The 16,273-nt window shown below is 40.8% G+C and overlaps 1 protein-coding gene across 1 annotated transcript; it reads right to left on the bottom strand.

The window, feature by feature from the left end:
* Positions 1 to 304: 304 nt before the first annotated feature.
* Positions 305 to 15,022, bottom strand: taok1a (TAO kinase 1a). The gene is made up of 20 exons (XM_022211232.2): positions 14,520 to 15,022; positions 11,534 to 11,782; positions 10,347 to 10,418; positions 9,472 to 9,573; positions 9,308 to 9,353; positions 9,096 to 9,192; positions 8,874 to 8,987; positions 8,674 to 8,765; positions 8,357 to 8,450; positions 8,178 to 8,259; positions 7,893 to 8,060; positions 7,565 to 7,765; positions 7,223 to 7,351; positions 6,682 to 6,918; positions 6,451 to 6,579; positions 6,114 to 6,317; positions 5,730 to 5,969; positions 5,336 to 5,548; positions 4,979 to 5,161; positions 305 to 4,310 (listed from the first exon to the last, which is right to left on the bottom strand). The coding sequence occupies exons 2-20, from the start codon at positions 11,663 to 11,665 to the stop codon at positions 3,771 to 3,773; spliced, it is 3,075 nt and encodes a 1,024-aa protein (XP_022066924.2). The 5' UTR covers positions 11,666 to 11,782; positions 14,520 to 15,022; the 3' UTR covers positions 305 to 3,770.
* Between the last annotated feature and the right edge of the window lie 1,251 nt (positions 15,023 to 16,273).

Below are 16,273 nucleotides of genomic sequence, written 5' to 3'. Positions count from 1 at the left end.
AAACTGTTAGATAACTTTGTTCCAAGTAAAAACAGAAATCTGTCTTTACGGTTTTGCCCTCCCTGTGGTGCTTATGGTCAGGTCCCACAACTAATGCATAGCTGTTAGTCACGATAGATGCTACCACTCACATTTGTATTTCAGAGATTCAGCGAATGAACTTGACATATCAGATCAGGCGTGGCAAAAGGAGTGGCCAATCACTTCTCACAACAGGCACCACTGCTGCCTCTGTATTAACAACTTAAACCTGCACACTTTCTGTATTCAGGACAACAGAAATAAAAGAAATACACAAGGAGGATTATACTAAAATTACTTTATTACAGCTGATTTCTGTTCAATATCCCTCTGCCAACACAACGGTAAATACAATACAAACAATATAGTAAATTTGATCCTATTTTTTATTTTTGTTTCATCAATCTTTTTACACAATTGAAATTCACTTTTAGTACTTTACCATCTCTTATGTAGTATCTTCATAATCTCTCTGACATTCAATAACAAGTTCCACCATCTATACATTTTAATACAGGTTTATGAGTTGTAGTGGTAATGTGCCAAAGAATACTGACATCTTCAAAGAAATGCAATATCTTTTCATAATTTGCCTGTCACCCCGTCATCTTTTCAAGCCTTTTTACTTTGGCCACGAGACCAGAACCAACTTGTTATGTTTCATACATTACATGTCGTCTGCCCATTGATAGGTTAAAAACCATGGAGATGAAACAAATGCAGTGGTGTCTGGGCTTGGCAACTCAGGTATGGCACAGTGTTTGACCATAGAAAGGATCGCTATTTTCTGTTGCCGATTCTTGTTCAGTATCCCACATGCTTTCAGTCAGTAGGACAAAATCTGACATCAAAGTTAAAGTAAAATAATTAAAAAATAAAATAAAATCCAGGCTGGCGGAGAGGTCTTATGACAGACGACAATATCCAGAGTCCCTCACACACACAACCCATGACATAAAAGTGAACAAAACGTGTTCATATAAAGTTTAAGTTGGCATGTATGTGAGGTTTGATTGGCCTAACATTCAAACGCTCGGCCTTGGCCTTTGAATTATGGTAAGAATCTAATAATGATAAATACATTCTCATTTTCTTTACCAAATATGAATAAATCAGAAGAAATGATGAATATAACCTGCTGTGTAACAGTAGCTGGAACCAATCAGTTGGCATAAAAAAAACAAGTTTTGGGACCAAACCATATGTAACTTGATATAATGCATTATTTTCCAGGTAGGATATACACATACGGAAAATTAAAATCCCACCGAGAAAAAAATAAAGATCCCAGCATTTTTGTGTCCTCAAACGTGATAGGAATACATCAAAGAACAACATTCAGAGAGAGCCAGCATCTGAAGGAGCGGCTCTGAATGAGTGGAATGGGGAAAAATGTGTGCAGTGGTAATGCTCAGAGATGGCCGGTTGACTACATATGTGGCATTTAAAGGAGAGGACAGGAAATATGTGAATGAGGCATTTTTGTCTGTGTACACAACACCAAGAATATCTTCCAATGTCCACACAACTCATCACCACCTTAACTTTGAGTGAAAGGTTTGCTCCTGTCAGTTAAATGAAGTTAATTTTAGAAATTATTGTTATTAAAATGGGAGTTCAGTTTTTAAATTTTTCTCAGAAAACCCTCAACAAACAGATGAATGTTTAACTCCAGCTTTGAGATTCAGGGGGGCATGTCTTTAAATCTCTGGAGAATTATCCTAAAAGACCTTTTAACTAAGAGTTTTATTTTTTTCTGCATGGAGATGACAAGTCTCACTTGAATGAGATGCTGTTAAAAGGTTAAAAGGGTATGTACGTATTTCTCCAGGGATATACTATCAACCACACACCAGAGAGACAGGGAGAAAGGAGAAACACATACTATTCAGAGAGAAACTGCTTGAGCTATCAACTGAATACCCAAGAGCTTCTTGCCACATATATTCTCCATTTGGCTGTTTTCTTAAGAGTGTGGGTTGTATCAGTTTTACATTTCTATGTAACAATGTCATCTTGATTCTGTCACCCTTGTTTTGGGGTTTCGATGAGGTGCTGTAACATTTATACCGTAGCATCTTTCAGATTTTGAATGGTGCGAATTTGGGTGCCGACATGGTTCAATCGTGTTCTTAGTTTAGTAGCACCAAGCCTGCTGTCATGGTCATGACAAGTACCTTAAGCTACCTGCCTGCACATAATAGACTCTCTTCAGCTTACTCAGTTTGGTTTGTAACATAAAAAATGTGGCCAAAACATTTCTAATAAGCCTGCAGCACCCTCACATACTCTATTCAAGCAAAATTCAGCATGAACACACCCAGGAGATAACCAACAGCTACGGTTTGAAAATGCGGTAACAGCTAGAAAATGGGGGATAATACTTTCACCCACATATAGTAGACCGTCATACCCGATGCCACGTCTGTAACTTGGGAAAATGCTCCTAAAAAAATAAAAAAAATAATCACAGCACAAGTGAGTTTGACTCCTGAACTTAACTACATACGTACCGATGAAACATTCATCCACCAGGTGCTTTGCGAAAAGAAGTCAAATATAAATTTTACACACATTTAGCTGTATAAAGTGCTTTGAAAAAGGCAGCAGTTTGAAAAGGCACTAATAAAAATAAACAGATCAATACTAGGATTGTTTTTAAAGGCCAATGAGTCTCACAATTCCTCCTGTGAACAAATACAGTGACATTCTCTGTAATGCAGGAGTTTCCAAGTTTACCCCTTGAGTACCACCTAAAAACATAAAAATATAGTTACTAATACGCACAAGTAATGTTCTATTTCTCAATATTTATAAGACTCAAACCAACTTTACTGCATACACTGTAAATATAATAAACTGCAAAAAAAGAAGTCTGGAACTAAAATCACGTGTTAAAGAGGCTGAACTAAAACATACACTAGCACTGATCAGAAAATGCTGAAATTTAAAATATTCAACCATAAGCATCCAAGACTGATTTCAATTGTCATAGTACTAAAGGCACTGTTGTAGTGTTGTAGCATACGCCTGAAATAGCTAGATTAGCTAGCTATAGATTAGTTTATTTGGCTCTGAATTTGAAAAGTGTCATTTTGGTTGATGATCATTAAATCAAACATGAAATACAACTACTGAATAAAAAGAGGCATCTAATTTATCAGAATGACCATTACAGCAGGCTTTGTCACACATCAGCAAAGCACCTTCAGTTATGTCTGCTGCAACTTTAACCACCATCAGAGAATTGACCAGTGTATTAGTGAAAATGAATAGGGATAATGAAGGAGGGGTGGTGTCCTGAATTGAATCGGTTTACTGTGATTGATACCACATTTCTCAGGACAAGGTTAACACGGGTCAAAGGCATTTTAACAGTGCTTCATGTGCAAAATGGGAGCAATGGCTGTGAATAGCAAACGTATGCTTTTAAAAATTCCTCCGTAGGACAGAGCTGTAAATAAAAACAAAGGGGAGTAACATGTTGACACTCAAGTTGCTTATGTAAAATAAATTTAAGGATTTGTATGTGTGCCGATAAACTGCCGTGAGGACAGGCTGTGCCTTTTCCAGCCCTTTTGACCTGAGCAACATTTATTTAATCACACATCCACATCTGTACATGGGAGAAATGGTAGGGTAGTGTCACAGCGAGAGACAGAGCAGCAGAGCTCAGCCAATACTCTGTCCTGCTGTTTGTTGGATTCTACATCTCCACACTCAAACTAACTCCAGGGCTAATGCTGGATCTATGTGTAGGAGAGGTGTGACCCGTTAGATATCTGAGAGGTGACACTAGTGCTCCTGCTCATGCCCTGCTCACTGCGCCCTCCTGAGGATGTCCTCCCCATTGCTTGGGGGCTGTTCTGGATACCTCCACTGTTGCGAGAGACCAGAGATCCAGATGATGGGTGGCCCCACGGCCGTGGACCCCCTGTTCCCTGCATGCCCTGGCCCCAGCCTTGCTGCATAGGTGCCCCTCCTGGACTGGAGTGATAGTGGTGATGGCTGCCTTGGTGGCTTGACCCTGCACCCAAACTGCCGCTGCCCCAGTGTGGCCCATGAGAGCTCCCAGACGGGTGCTGTTGCTGATGGTGACTCCAACTTCCTGGAGCACCGGGAAAGCTATTGCTAAGAGCCTCAGGGGAGATGTTTGATAGCACCATTTTGCTGAAGCCTAGGCGCATACTCTCTGAGTCAAAAGCCTCAACTTCTCTGGCTTGGCGTTCCAGCAGGCTCCGGATTCGCTCCGAGCGTTCATTCTGCAAGGACAGCATCTCTTCCTCAATCTATAGAAAGAAGGAGAAAATAAGACTGAGTAAAAACCAATGTTGATTCACTGCAGCAGTTTAGCATATAGAGTGGGAAACCATAATAGAAAGGCACAAAACTGATTTTAACAAGGGGAGTTTCTTTGAGCATGTATAAAGTATTTTCCAGATTCATGTTTCCTTCTCATTCCTCCTTTGTGTGCACATGAACTTCTATCAGACTATTGTGCATTTTGTATCAATAGTCACAAATTTATGACTTTCTAGGATGTGCTTTTCTTATAAGCCAAAATTTCTCTTCTGAAAATGAAATTTCAGCACACCAATGGATCACACTGACAATAGTTTTCACCTACATTACCTGATTAAATGCAAATAGTAGACATGTACAAACTAAGCTTGATGATTAATCTCCACTACTTTCCTGTAATTTTGCTGCATCTGTTAAGGATGGAGAAATTCCGTATTTTTCATTATTAATACATTGAGTCCACAAAGCTCATGTAAATCCAAGCACAGCATCACCAAATTTTGATAGGAGCATGCCTAAACAACCAGAATACTTCAAGTACAAGTGTGAGAGTGTTGAGCTTTTACATTCAAACTACCTGTAAAACTCAGATCTTGCAAATGATTGTGAGATTCAATCAATGTAAATCTCATGAGAATAATTCATAGAGAGGAACCTTTTGTTCTAGCAGGGCCCTTCGGAGTGACACCCTCTGCTCCAGGTCCTTCCTCTCACGGTCATGCTGGGCATCCGTCTGCATCTTGATCTTGCTCTGGTAGGCATTGAGAAGCTCCAGCTCCTGCTGTAGCTGCATTCGTAGGCCTTGGCATTGAGCCTCCTGAGTCTCATCCAGACGAAGCTAAGGAGGGAGGAGAAGATCACAATCAGGATCAGAGGAGTAAAATGTACATATGTAACCATTTCTGATTTGGACATATTCAATTAGAGGTGGTAAAATGTGTTACTGGGTGGCATTTAAATAGTCCTATTTTGCAACTTAAGGATTCTAAATTCCTGGCATTACTAGACTCACCGCCTGAGTAGAAAGCATTTCATTGATGGAGTGGTCATACTGCTCTGCCAAGATGGCAAGTTTGCGGTGTTGCTCCTGCTTCAGCCGTTTAAGGACAGCTTTGTGCTCTGACTTTGGTGTCGTCTCCAGCAGATGGTTCCTCAGTGCTTTATACTGTCTGGTCTGGATCTTACATGTGTCCTGGAACTGCTTCTTGATCTGTAGCTCTTTGGACTATGTTGAAGAGAAAAGTGGTTAAATGTATTATATATTTTTAAATATAAATAACACAGAATCAGAACTTTTTTATTTTTATTAAGTCTGTACAATCACAATTTTGGAGCCCAGGCTGAGCAAGTAGCACCTGAAAATCAGGCTTTTCATAAATGGGAAAAATAGTTCAGCTCATTCTAACCTTGAGGCTCTTGGGTTGCTGGCGGACCTCCATGACGTGCTTGCGTCTAAGTTCCCGCTCCCTCCTCTTGTTGTACTCCTGCTGATTGGTGAGCTCCGTCTGGTGCTGTAGGCGGATCAGCTCAGCCCTCGTCTTTTGGATGGTGTTGACCTGGCGGAACTCCAGCTCTTGCATGGATTCGTGGTGCCGGAGAAGCATGGCATGCTCCAAATCCTTCTGGGTCTGACGCTTGTTTAGCTCCTAATTACATGCACATGAAGAGAAAAAGAGAACAGAAAGTCATTTATCAAAGACAAATTAAGGGACCAATTGTATTTTATTAAGTGATTATTCAAAATTTGTAGCATTAAAGACCAGCAATACAATGTAGGAGAGAGTACTGACCTCTCGCACTAGGTCCTGCTCAATGTTGTGGCGAGCAATCAAGATCCTCCGTTTGAATCTGCGACACTCCAGCTCCAGGTACTGCCTCTGTCTGCGCTGTAAGTTGGCCTCCTCCTCTGCTTGGAAGTGTTGGAAGTTCTCCTTCTGCTTGGACAACCACTCCTGCTTTTCTTTCTTGGGTGTTGACTGGTTTTCATTCAGTTCCTTAAAAGAAGAAGGATTACTGGTCACTAGTAGTACTGACTTCCTACTGCTGATTGATGTCATTTGTTAGCTGCAGGTAGACTGAAAGGAACGCTTGGGGAGTAGTGTATGGGAGGAGAGCACATCTCTCTACCTCTTTCAGTTGCTCCTTGCGAAGTTTGTATTCCCGTTTCTGGGACTCCACAAAGCTGTTTAGCTCTTTCTTCTGTTGACTCTGGATATGCTGTTGGAACTTCTTTTCATCATTACTAAAGGTTTTTGCCTGATCGAGAAAGATACATAATAATTCAGTTTGATCTATGCAAAACATTGGCCTGTGTAAATGGAAACACTTAGTGACTACATGTATGATTTGAATACATACATCTTTCTCCATAGATGCTTGGTGTTTCTTGACCAGTTTCTCCATCTCCTGGGCAAAACTATTCCTCTGGTTCTCTAGCTCCTTGTCCAGACGGAGTCTGTGCTCATCCATTTCAGCTTTCAGCTTGTTTTCCAGAGCCATCAGTTGTTTCTGATGCTGCCGCCTCATGCGCTTGTAGCCTAATATCTGTTCCCTTAATTCAGAATCTTGCTCATGCTCCTTAATCTGGCGAGTGAGCTGGCAAACACAGGACACAGATTTTCTTAATGTTAGGTGGAATAAACACGATTTAAATACCCATAAGCATAAATGTTTCAAGCTGGGAAATGACTTTGCTTTTGCTTACATAAAGAAAATTACTTTTGACCTTAAAATAAAAGCATTCAGTTATTACAAGGACAGTATCTGAGAATACTTGCTTTTTGACAACTCATGGATGTGGAAAATGCCAAGCAGAAAAATTGACTGTTATTTGAGTTAACAAGCAGTTATTTCAGTGGCTGTAATATTAGAATTCGAAGTACAAAAACTGCATTGTTACCACTGAAGCTGTGCGTATAGTAGCAAAGTGTTCGCGGTTTCGTTTTGGCCGTGGAGTGTGTGCAGGAGGGGACTGTGGCTCAGTTGGCCGGTTGTGAGGCTCTGACTCTTCATTGCGCGTCTCTTCCTCCTAAACGGTATACAAAAATGCACAGAGGAACACGTTAACAGAAAAACAAATCGCATGGCAATCAGAGGTGATCCACACAATGTCTCCAAATGTATTTCAAAGAAATTTGTAGCAAACTGTGATTACAATAATACTACACTCAATTACAATGATTACTAGCAGTGAAAAATACATGAAAAGACAAGACTTCATTGGGAAGTCTGAACTTCTTACAGGTTTGAGATTTATGACAGAGCTGTTGGACATCACTGTGTGGTCTCCCTCGATGTCCACCTCACTCTTGTCATCGCCTGCATCTGTTAGACTATTGACAGAGCTGCTCTGGGAACTGGCACTGATTGACATACTGGGGATGGATTGGTTGCTCCCTACGCTGTTCACTGTACCCGTCCTACCCACACTGTGTTCTGGCTCCTAAAAATAACACAAGACAGACAGTAACAGGTTACAACAATGTCCTCTTATAACATAGGATGACACAACAGTATAAAATGAAAAACACTGATGCAAGCTAGAAGCGGTTGAAAGTCACATAACAGACCTCTTCCTCGTCTTGCGCCTCAGTTGTGGGGCCATTGTGGGCTTCCTGAAACAAGATCTTCTTCATTTTACGATACTGCAGATTGTCTAGCTCCCGCACGGCATCTTTAGTTCGATTTATCAGGTCTATTAGAACCGATTCTGGTCTCTCACGTTGGACAAACGCATGCTGGAGGAAGAACACACATAATTAATGTTGCATTATTATATCCTTAATTCTTATAGGGCTATAAGGATTAGCCATGAACGGTAACAGAAATTTGTCACAGCCACTTTCGATTCTTACCTTTAAGAGCTCCTCAGAGTTTGGCCTATCCTGGGGAAATTTCTGAAGGCAAGAATCTACAAAGTTTCTGAAGTAATCCGTCCTGTGGTTAAGAAATGAAATGTGGGCAAATGAAAGTTTAGAATGTAACTTGTTGGAGTCAGTTTGTTTAAAACTTAAATATTTAACTCTAAACTCACCATTCACTAGGCTGCAGTGCGGGGCTCTCATTCTGTGCTATATGGTATAAGGCACTCATTGCATTCATGTTGAACAGTGGAGGCTTCCTCTCAGCTACAAACAAAGACACAGGTTACATTTAGGACATATAATGTGAAGAAAAATGAAGAGGTGAAAAAGCAAGGTTATTCAATTATTGAATGACTCAGAGCAAAACTAATACTGGGTATGAGAGGTTTACTAAAGTATAAAAAGAAATGTGTAGACGTACGCAATGTAACAGCAAATAAAGTCTTAGTGTGAAATGTGAATCAGGCCATATAGAATAGTGACATACCTAATTCAATGCAGGTTATTCCCAAAGACCAAATGTCCACCTTTCCATCATACTGACCCTCATCCATAGCTAAAATTACTTCTGGGGCCATCCTGAGAAAGCAAACACATACAGCATAATGAAAATATGTAAATGGTAATTGCTGAAAAAATGCAGAGGTGCTCTAAAGCAAACTGTAATATACACATTTTGTAACATACCAATATGGAGTCCCAACAAAGGAGTTCGCAGGACAGGCAATGGAGGCAGAGCCAAAATCCGCTAGTTTTACCTGCCCTGGCTCCGTCAGCAAGATGTTTCCTGCTTTGATATCGCTGTTGAACACATAAGCGGAAATGATTACAGCGCCACATAGAAGGCAGAATGCCTCAGGGCATAAGCACTTGGTGCACAGCATGCTCCTAAACACTTGAAACGCTCACCGGTGAATCATGTTGTGGGAGTGAAGATAAGCCAGCCCTTGAAGAGCACCATGGGTAATTGCAGCTATTTCAACTTCTTGCAGAGGTTTCTTGTGAACTGGAAAGAATGCATCACCAGTGATGTAAATCGACAATTGCAAAGAGAATACCGTCTCCTCCTATTAGTCATGCAGCCTCACACAATGATCATGACTTCAAGGTTTTCAACTCACCTTCTAGCAAGTCTGAAGCAGAGCCTAGGCAATACTCCATTACCAGCTGCAATGAAACAAGGAGCATTTTGTGTGAATTTGTTTTTTGTCATTCTCTATTAAGCACCTGTTAAAGCATGTTAGTCATACATTATAATCACCACCACTCAGGTACAGAATCTTACCCAAGCAGTGTGCTCTCGTAGGTAACATCCTTTGTACTCTATGCTGTTTGGATGCTGTATTCTCTGCAGGAATTTCACTTCCTTGATTATGTCTTGCCATTTCTGGGAAAACAGTAAAATTCATGGAACCACAACAACAAGAGAAAAAAACAAATGCATGAGTAAACTAGGGCTGGCCCGAATAGTGGTTTCTGGACGTGGCAGAGACGGCCCGAATATTCGGATCCGGTCGTGTGGTTCGTGTGGTTCGTGTGGTTCGTGTGGTTCGTGCGGCGGCACGGCAGTGGCGGCGGAGACGGCCCGAATAGTCGGATCTGTTCGTCTGGTCTCCCGGGTCCACATTTTGCCCTCGTTTAGTCTTTAGTTAAACTGAAGAATTCCCAAACACCGGTCTTCAGCATCTTGTCTCGTGTTTATGCAACGAAGTGAAGCTTGACTTCAGAGTCGGCAACCACCCGGCCATTCGGGTGGTGTTTACAAACATGAATGGAGGAGCTGAAATGAGCCGAAGAACACGGCGGGATGAGCCGAAATGGGCCGAAGGCGCAGGGAAGAGACGAGCTCTGAATATTTTCGTCTGGGGGGAGGAGGGGGTGATCACATCGACATATGTGTATATGTTGTAGACATATGTGTATATGTTTATGTGATCACAGGACGAGATGAGCCGATGTGGGCCGAAGGCGGAGGGAAGACAGTGAAGCTGCATATTGTTTCCGCCCAGCGACGTCTGACGGCGGGCGGGCGGGGGGTGGGCGCGAATATTCGGATACCAAAATTAATATCCGGATAGTGCCGTAGCAAACCAATATTCGGGTCCAGCCCTAGAGTAAACATTCAGCTAACATGAAATAAGTTAGGGAAAGCTGTCATACCTCAGTGGACTGCTTCCCACTGTAAGACATCTTCTTGATGGCCACCACCTCATTTGTCCGCACATCCCGTGCCTGAAAGATAAACGCATCACATATTGCTAATTATCATTTTTACACTACAATTTTCAATTTACTTTGTTGACTCAGGCTACATTGGTAACAGTAGAAGAACCACACTTAAATATTTTGAGATCCCCATGATATTTTCTTATTGCAAAGATAAATTGTGTTTTGGTGTATTAATAACATCAAAACCTTATTGATTCAATAAGCATGACAATATAATCGGTATTCGAGACTCAGCCACATGTACCACATTAGTATTCAGACAATGAAGACTCTGTGATTTTGTGTTGAACCAGCATGGCACTGTAACATTATGGGATACAATTCTGAGGGAGCTGACAAACATATTTCTGAGTACTTGGGCATAATATCTACATTATAGATATTATTATATAAACCATTTTATCTGCTGCTCTGCATTGAATCGAGAGCATAATGTCACACCCAAAATATCACATACTAAAAGATTTTATATAAGATCTCATCATCAGAACCAGAACATATCAGTTTTTTTTTTTACTGTAAAATTTGCTTGTTAACTCACTAGACATCAAAGCATTAGGCTGCCACGTGAATACAGCTAAAACCATTCTGCATTTTAAAAATGCTTCTGTATTATTCTAAAATGTTATAAAGAATTTAAAATAATGTGTGGTTTATAGAACAATGTTCTCTCTGTATCACAACAGAATATTTATGAATAGTATCCTAATGACCGTTAAGGCAACAAAGCTGAAATATTGAAGTATATTCTTTATAAACCTGACATTTAAACTGCACTTTTAGTTAGTGGTTTATGTTACTGCATTTGTAGCTTATATTGACTTTTTATATTACCTTCTGTTACTGTTTGAGCTTCCATGCTATTGAATGACGCCATAAAACTAAACTGGCTTTGATTTACCTTGCCTTTCTATGATATGGGATTTTTTTCTATTCAGCTTCTCTATCCTAACGACTGTTTAGTTCTTTACAGCACCCCAATGCACCAACGGAGCGGTCTTACTAAAATGAAAAAAAAGGAGGCTGCATTTCTCAGCAACCTTCTCAGAAGCAGTTCTGATGTCAGACTGAGCATGGCCTGAGGCTTGGACCATGTGCTTATGTTGTGAAATACTCACAAAATATACAGCACCAAAGCTGCCATGTCCAATTTCCCGCAGATCCGTGAAGAGCTTTTCTGGGTCCTCCTTGAAGAAGAGCTCAGCAATTTCGGGGTCCTTCAGGCTCCCCGCCCGACTGCTGTTGGGCATAATGGGGAGTTGGGGGCAATGCCGCTGCCGCCAGGAACTATCTGGGTCTGCGACAGCGACGCGGTAGCCCCCACCGATGGCTCATCTGCAGGACAGTGGTTTCATATGTGTTCAGAGCTAGAAATACAGGGAAAAACAAGAATAAATGCAATGGAATAACAGAACAGCAGGGTGGCATAACTTGCATGCATTCATATGTCCCATGTATAAATTGGATGGCCTGTTTTTTGAAGTATCAAATGAATGTTGGTAAAGTAAAATTTATTTAAAGAGTGGTCTCAATGGTTAATGTTAATTTGGATGTTTTGGGATGACAATTCACATATTCTTCACTTTCCTTTATACTGGTAATGATATGCTACAATATTATCCATGTCACATTAGCGTGAGAGTTCTCCCAAGAGTGAGAAAAAGCAGCACAAAGCATGAGCTGGACCATGATGTCAGGTGCAAAAGTGGAGAATGGCCAGTTGGAAATCCTGAGGTAGCAAGAGATAAGGCTCCCGTTTCCATAGTAACTACAGCAATGAAATCAGTGGGCTGTGTCCTGACAACCTCCCCTCACACCTTCAGTGACTATGTAGACAGATGTGATACAAAGAACTGTCTTGCAGCTGACAATCTGCAGCTCGAACAAAGACATCGAGGTAACAACAAGCTCCTTCATTGCGTGAACGATGCATGAAGTGAAACAAAGCATTCCAGTGACAGCACTACTTGTTAAACCTGTAAGTACTTGGTAAACACACACTCTCAAACATACCAAACGCTGTCCATACTGTATAATCTTCCCACAAGTGATTAAAGGGTTAGTCAACAAAAATCATGAAAAAGTTCCCAATTATTTTTCAGTGGTTTCTAACCATACTGATAGTTCTGGTTTCATTTGCCCTTCCAACAGCTGAAATATTCCAATTCAGTGTCGACAAATAATTTGTTGTGGAAAAAAATACAAATGAAAAGCAGCATTTCTTTCCAAAAGTAATGTCCTGGGTAAACATTACTGGAAACAGTCAAAAGAGATCTTGTTTTTCTCTGAATGTAAAAAGAAAAAAACAAACAAAAAACATTAAAAATACACACTGTAATGTGGTACAGATTCACTTTATCTCAAAAGCTTACCATACAAAAACAAAACTACCAGTATGATTAGACACCACTGGGACATCAGGGAAAATGTTTTTTTTTAATTATTTGTTTGTTTTATGAATTTTGGATTAATTGACCTTTAAAAATTTCAGAGATGAAAAGAATACAGTTCAAGTCCAAAATGCCAAAGTCAAGTTTAAGCTCAGTTTTATATAGCTTAACTGCAGTAATACAAATGCAGACTGTACTAGATCAGTTAGAGAAGTTACTGAGTCCATGCGGCTCAGATGATCAGCTGCAAACAGATGCAGAGCTGACGCTACAGTCACAAGACTTCTTTCCCAGCCTGGAAGAAACAGCCCCCAGTTCAAGCAGACATCTTTTGTCTCACAACAACACTGAATAACTCACTATTCTACACAGATGCAGCCACGGCCCTGAAATAAAGCCTCATTACCATGTGGGACTGTGCCTCTTTATTGCCATTGTTCTTTACTACATTGTTGCTCATGAATGAGCTTTGTTGTCATATCTCATGATAGCATTTTCAACTGTGGACACGTGAGCACAAAAGTGAGTGACGATAACTGATACCTTCATAAAACACCCTTGCGTTCCAGCTAGCACACACACATACGCACAAGAATGCAGCAGGACAGGACAACAAAGCTGGAGGGCTGGAATTCCCAATGTATGCCCTCACTGCGCTGCATTTCTCAGCATTTCCTGTTCGCACAGCTATAGGGAGGTAGGAATGGGGCCTGGTGAGCATTTTGACTACTGATTATCTGTCTGTCTTGACACAAGAGTGATTGCATGTCTTCATATTTGTACTGCAAATAAGGACAGCAAAAAAAATGTTAGACCTGTCACATCATACTGACAACTTGTCCTTACAAAATACAGCTATCATCTTTTTTTTTTTTAGAAATCAAAGCACTATTTAAATTTTTAACCGTGACAGGGATCAGTGAAGTCATTTCCTTATGGCACTCCAATCCACAGCACAATAAACACTGAATCACACTGTGTCAACCACCACTGTTTCCTTTATCTTTACCACCCATGACAAAGACCAAAAACTAAACTTTAACGTTTAATGAAGTGCATGTTTATGTGGAGGCCTGAATTGAAGTGCAATTGATTTACATGGTAACTGGGCCTGAGTTTGTATGTAGTTATAGACACTTAAAATAAACACAATACTGTATTGCTCAGTAAAACGTTTAAATGAGCAGGTGAGCCTCTCAGAAAAACAAAAATGAACATTTCCAGGGTAAAGCAGCAGCACAGTATTTACCTGCTGCGTTTCAGCCTAAGTTACCTGTGGTAACCCCTCACTGGAGTTGCAACACAAGTGGAATTAGAAAGTGTACGAGGAGGGATTTGCGGGAAGTTGTCACTTTCCCACAACTGTTTCAGGTTGTCACAGAAAAAAGTCGAAGTAACAAAGTCTAAAATGCAAAGACTTAACAATATTCTCAAGCGTGCGCTACCAAATCAGGGGTTTCAGGAGCTCCCAACTCGCCAACGTTGACTGGGATGTTAGCTACACACCAAACTTAACGTTAGCCAAGTTACGTGTCATATGATGAAACACTCCAAGCAACACTCACGTCGTGTTTACTACCATAACAGTTGAGTACAAGCAGGAATAACGTGGATATGAACGATTTTTCTGAGTTGTTTTCGAGAAAATTCTAAATTAGCACGCTAACCTGTGTGATGTTTGCTAAGTTAGCTTAGCCAGTTAGCCGAAACTCACCCTCTTCTGACAGGCCAGGGTTTCAGCGCTGTGGAGAATGTCGCGTAATTCAAAACACTTTGAGATTATAAAAGTGTTGCTCCCGTTTCATCCCCGGCGAGGCGGTTTCGTGCGCCAAGTTCTCGTGGTTTTTCACGCTGTCAGTCGATTATAACGCACACATTTGTGAATTACTGTAGGTTAAAATCCCCACCCTTGAAGTAACTGGGGTGCCAGAGTAGTCAGTAGATCCCACTCCCAGGCAGGTCCAAAGATGGCTGCCGAGCGCTGGCTCCACCGCCGCCTCCCTTCGTGGAAATACGTTGGGGAAAATGTGAGGGAAGTTCAAACACCTCCGAAACACCCATAAACAAGTCGCGGCGGGGTCCGCGATGTCGTCGGAGAAAGCTGGGGATTTGCCCTAGCAGGCTGGGGTTTAAACTGTTGAGCTCTTGACTTGAGTGTGTGTCGCTAAACTCCGCCTGAGCGTCCGTGTTTCTTCGACAGACTGCAAACAGCAGTTCCGCCCTGCGCCTGTTGCAGTTGCAGTAAACTCTCTCTGACCCAAGAACATCCAGAGGTGGAGACACCGGAGCACAAAAACATAATATACAGGAATTAATCATCTCTTACAAAACCTTATATGTATTTCTGGTATAGTTTTTCTCCGTGTTGGATTAATGGAATGTCCCATATTAAATTTACTTCCAATGAAAAATGCTTTCGATTCATGTGAACTGATCACACATTACCAAGTATTTAAGTTTGACGCCTGTTGGGGTGATGAGAGGATTTCACAACAGTACTTTCTTTTGCGTCATTAAAACAAAGGTTAAGGACATAGTTCAGTTAAAATATCACATGGATGTTTATGATCATCATTGTTATTATTATTAATTCAGACAGAATTCAGGAAGTATGTTCATTTGCTATTTTTGTCCCCAAACTAATTACTGTGAACATATTTTGATTGCATTTTTTAAAAAATCATATGATTTTTACCCCCCCAGAAATGTAACTTTTTGTAAAAACTGATGAGAGCGCAGATATTCTAATAATAGCTACTGAGTATTATTTGCCTTGCTCTTTGGGTCCTCAGCACAGTTGCTGCTGAGGGATCCTGAACTGTATTATTCCAGAGTCAGAAACATTGGAAGCATCTCAAAAAAATACTCATAACAAATCTAAAGATAGAGAATGTTGACATTAAGCATAGGATTGTATTGAATTTCTCCAAAGGCTTTCATACTCTGTAGCATAAAAACTGGCTTGCTCAAAACCTGGATTACTAAGGGTGACTGGATGCAACGACAGCTCTTTTATCGTAGACAGAATGAGAGTGTTCAGTTTTCCCTTTGGATAGTGCATAATAGTTGGAAAGATTCTTTGCATTATGTAAAGTTGCAGTCAAAATTCCTGTAGCGTCTCCTTCAAGTTCAAACCCAGTCTAGTATGCACATGGTAAATTCAGCCTGTACAATGACCTTCTTGGGGCAAAGTCAACAAACGGCAAAATTGTACTCAAGCTGGCTCCTAGAGGGCAACTGGCTCTGAGTTGAGGAGGCCGCATTACTCTGCACATGCTTCTTCTGCAGAGAGCCCACATGTGACAGGAGCTACTTATTGCACAATGTGTGTTTTTCTGTGAAGAAATAAGACCGTAGAGATGATAGCAGTAAATATGAGGGTTTGAGGCACTAAATGTGTTTATATGAGGTTTTAACTGCAAATACAGGAGTCCTAAATCATGAAGCTATTATATTACTAAACCCAGT

This window comes from Acanthochromis polyacanthus, chromosome 13, assembly GCF_021347895.1.
Source record: "Acanthochromis polyacanthus isolate Apoly-LR-REF ecotype Palm Island chromosome 13, KAUST_Apoly_ChrSc, whole genome shotgun sequence".
Classification (NCBI taxonomy): domain Eukaryota; kingdom Metazoa; phylum Chordata; class Actinopteri; family Pomacentridae; genus Acanthochromis; species Acanthochromis polyacanthus.
This window is presented reverse-complemented; position numbering and strand designations above follow the sequence as displayed.

Coding starts and splice junctions, on each gene's coding strand:
- taok1a (XM_022211232.2), bottom strand. CDS start 11,665: ATGCCCAACAGCAGTCGGGCGGGGAGCCTGAAGGACCCCGAAATTGCT. Junction 8,061..8,177: donor ACTCTGAGGAGCTCTTAAAG/GTAAGAATCGAA, acceptor TTCTTCCTCCAG/CATGCGTTTGTCCAACGTGA. Junction 5,549..5,729: donor AGCAACCCAAGAGCCTCAAG/GTTAGAATGAGC, acceptor TCTTCAACATAG/TCCAAAGAGCTACAGATCAA.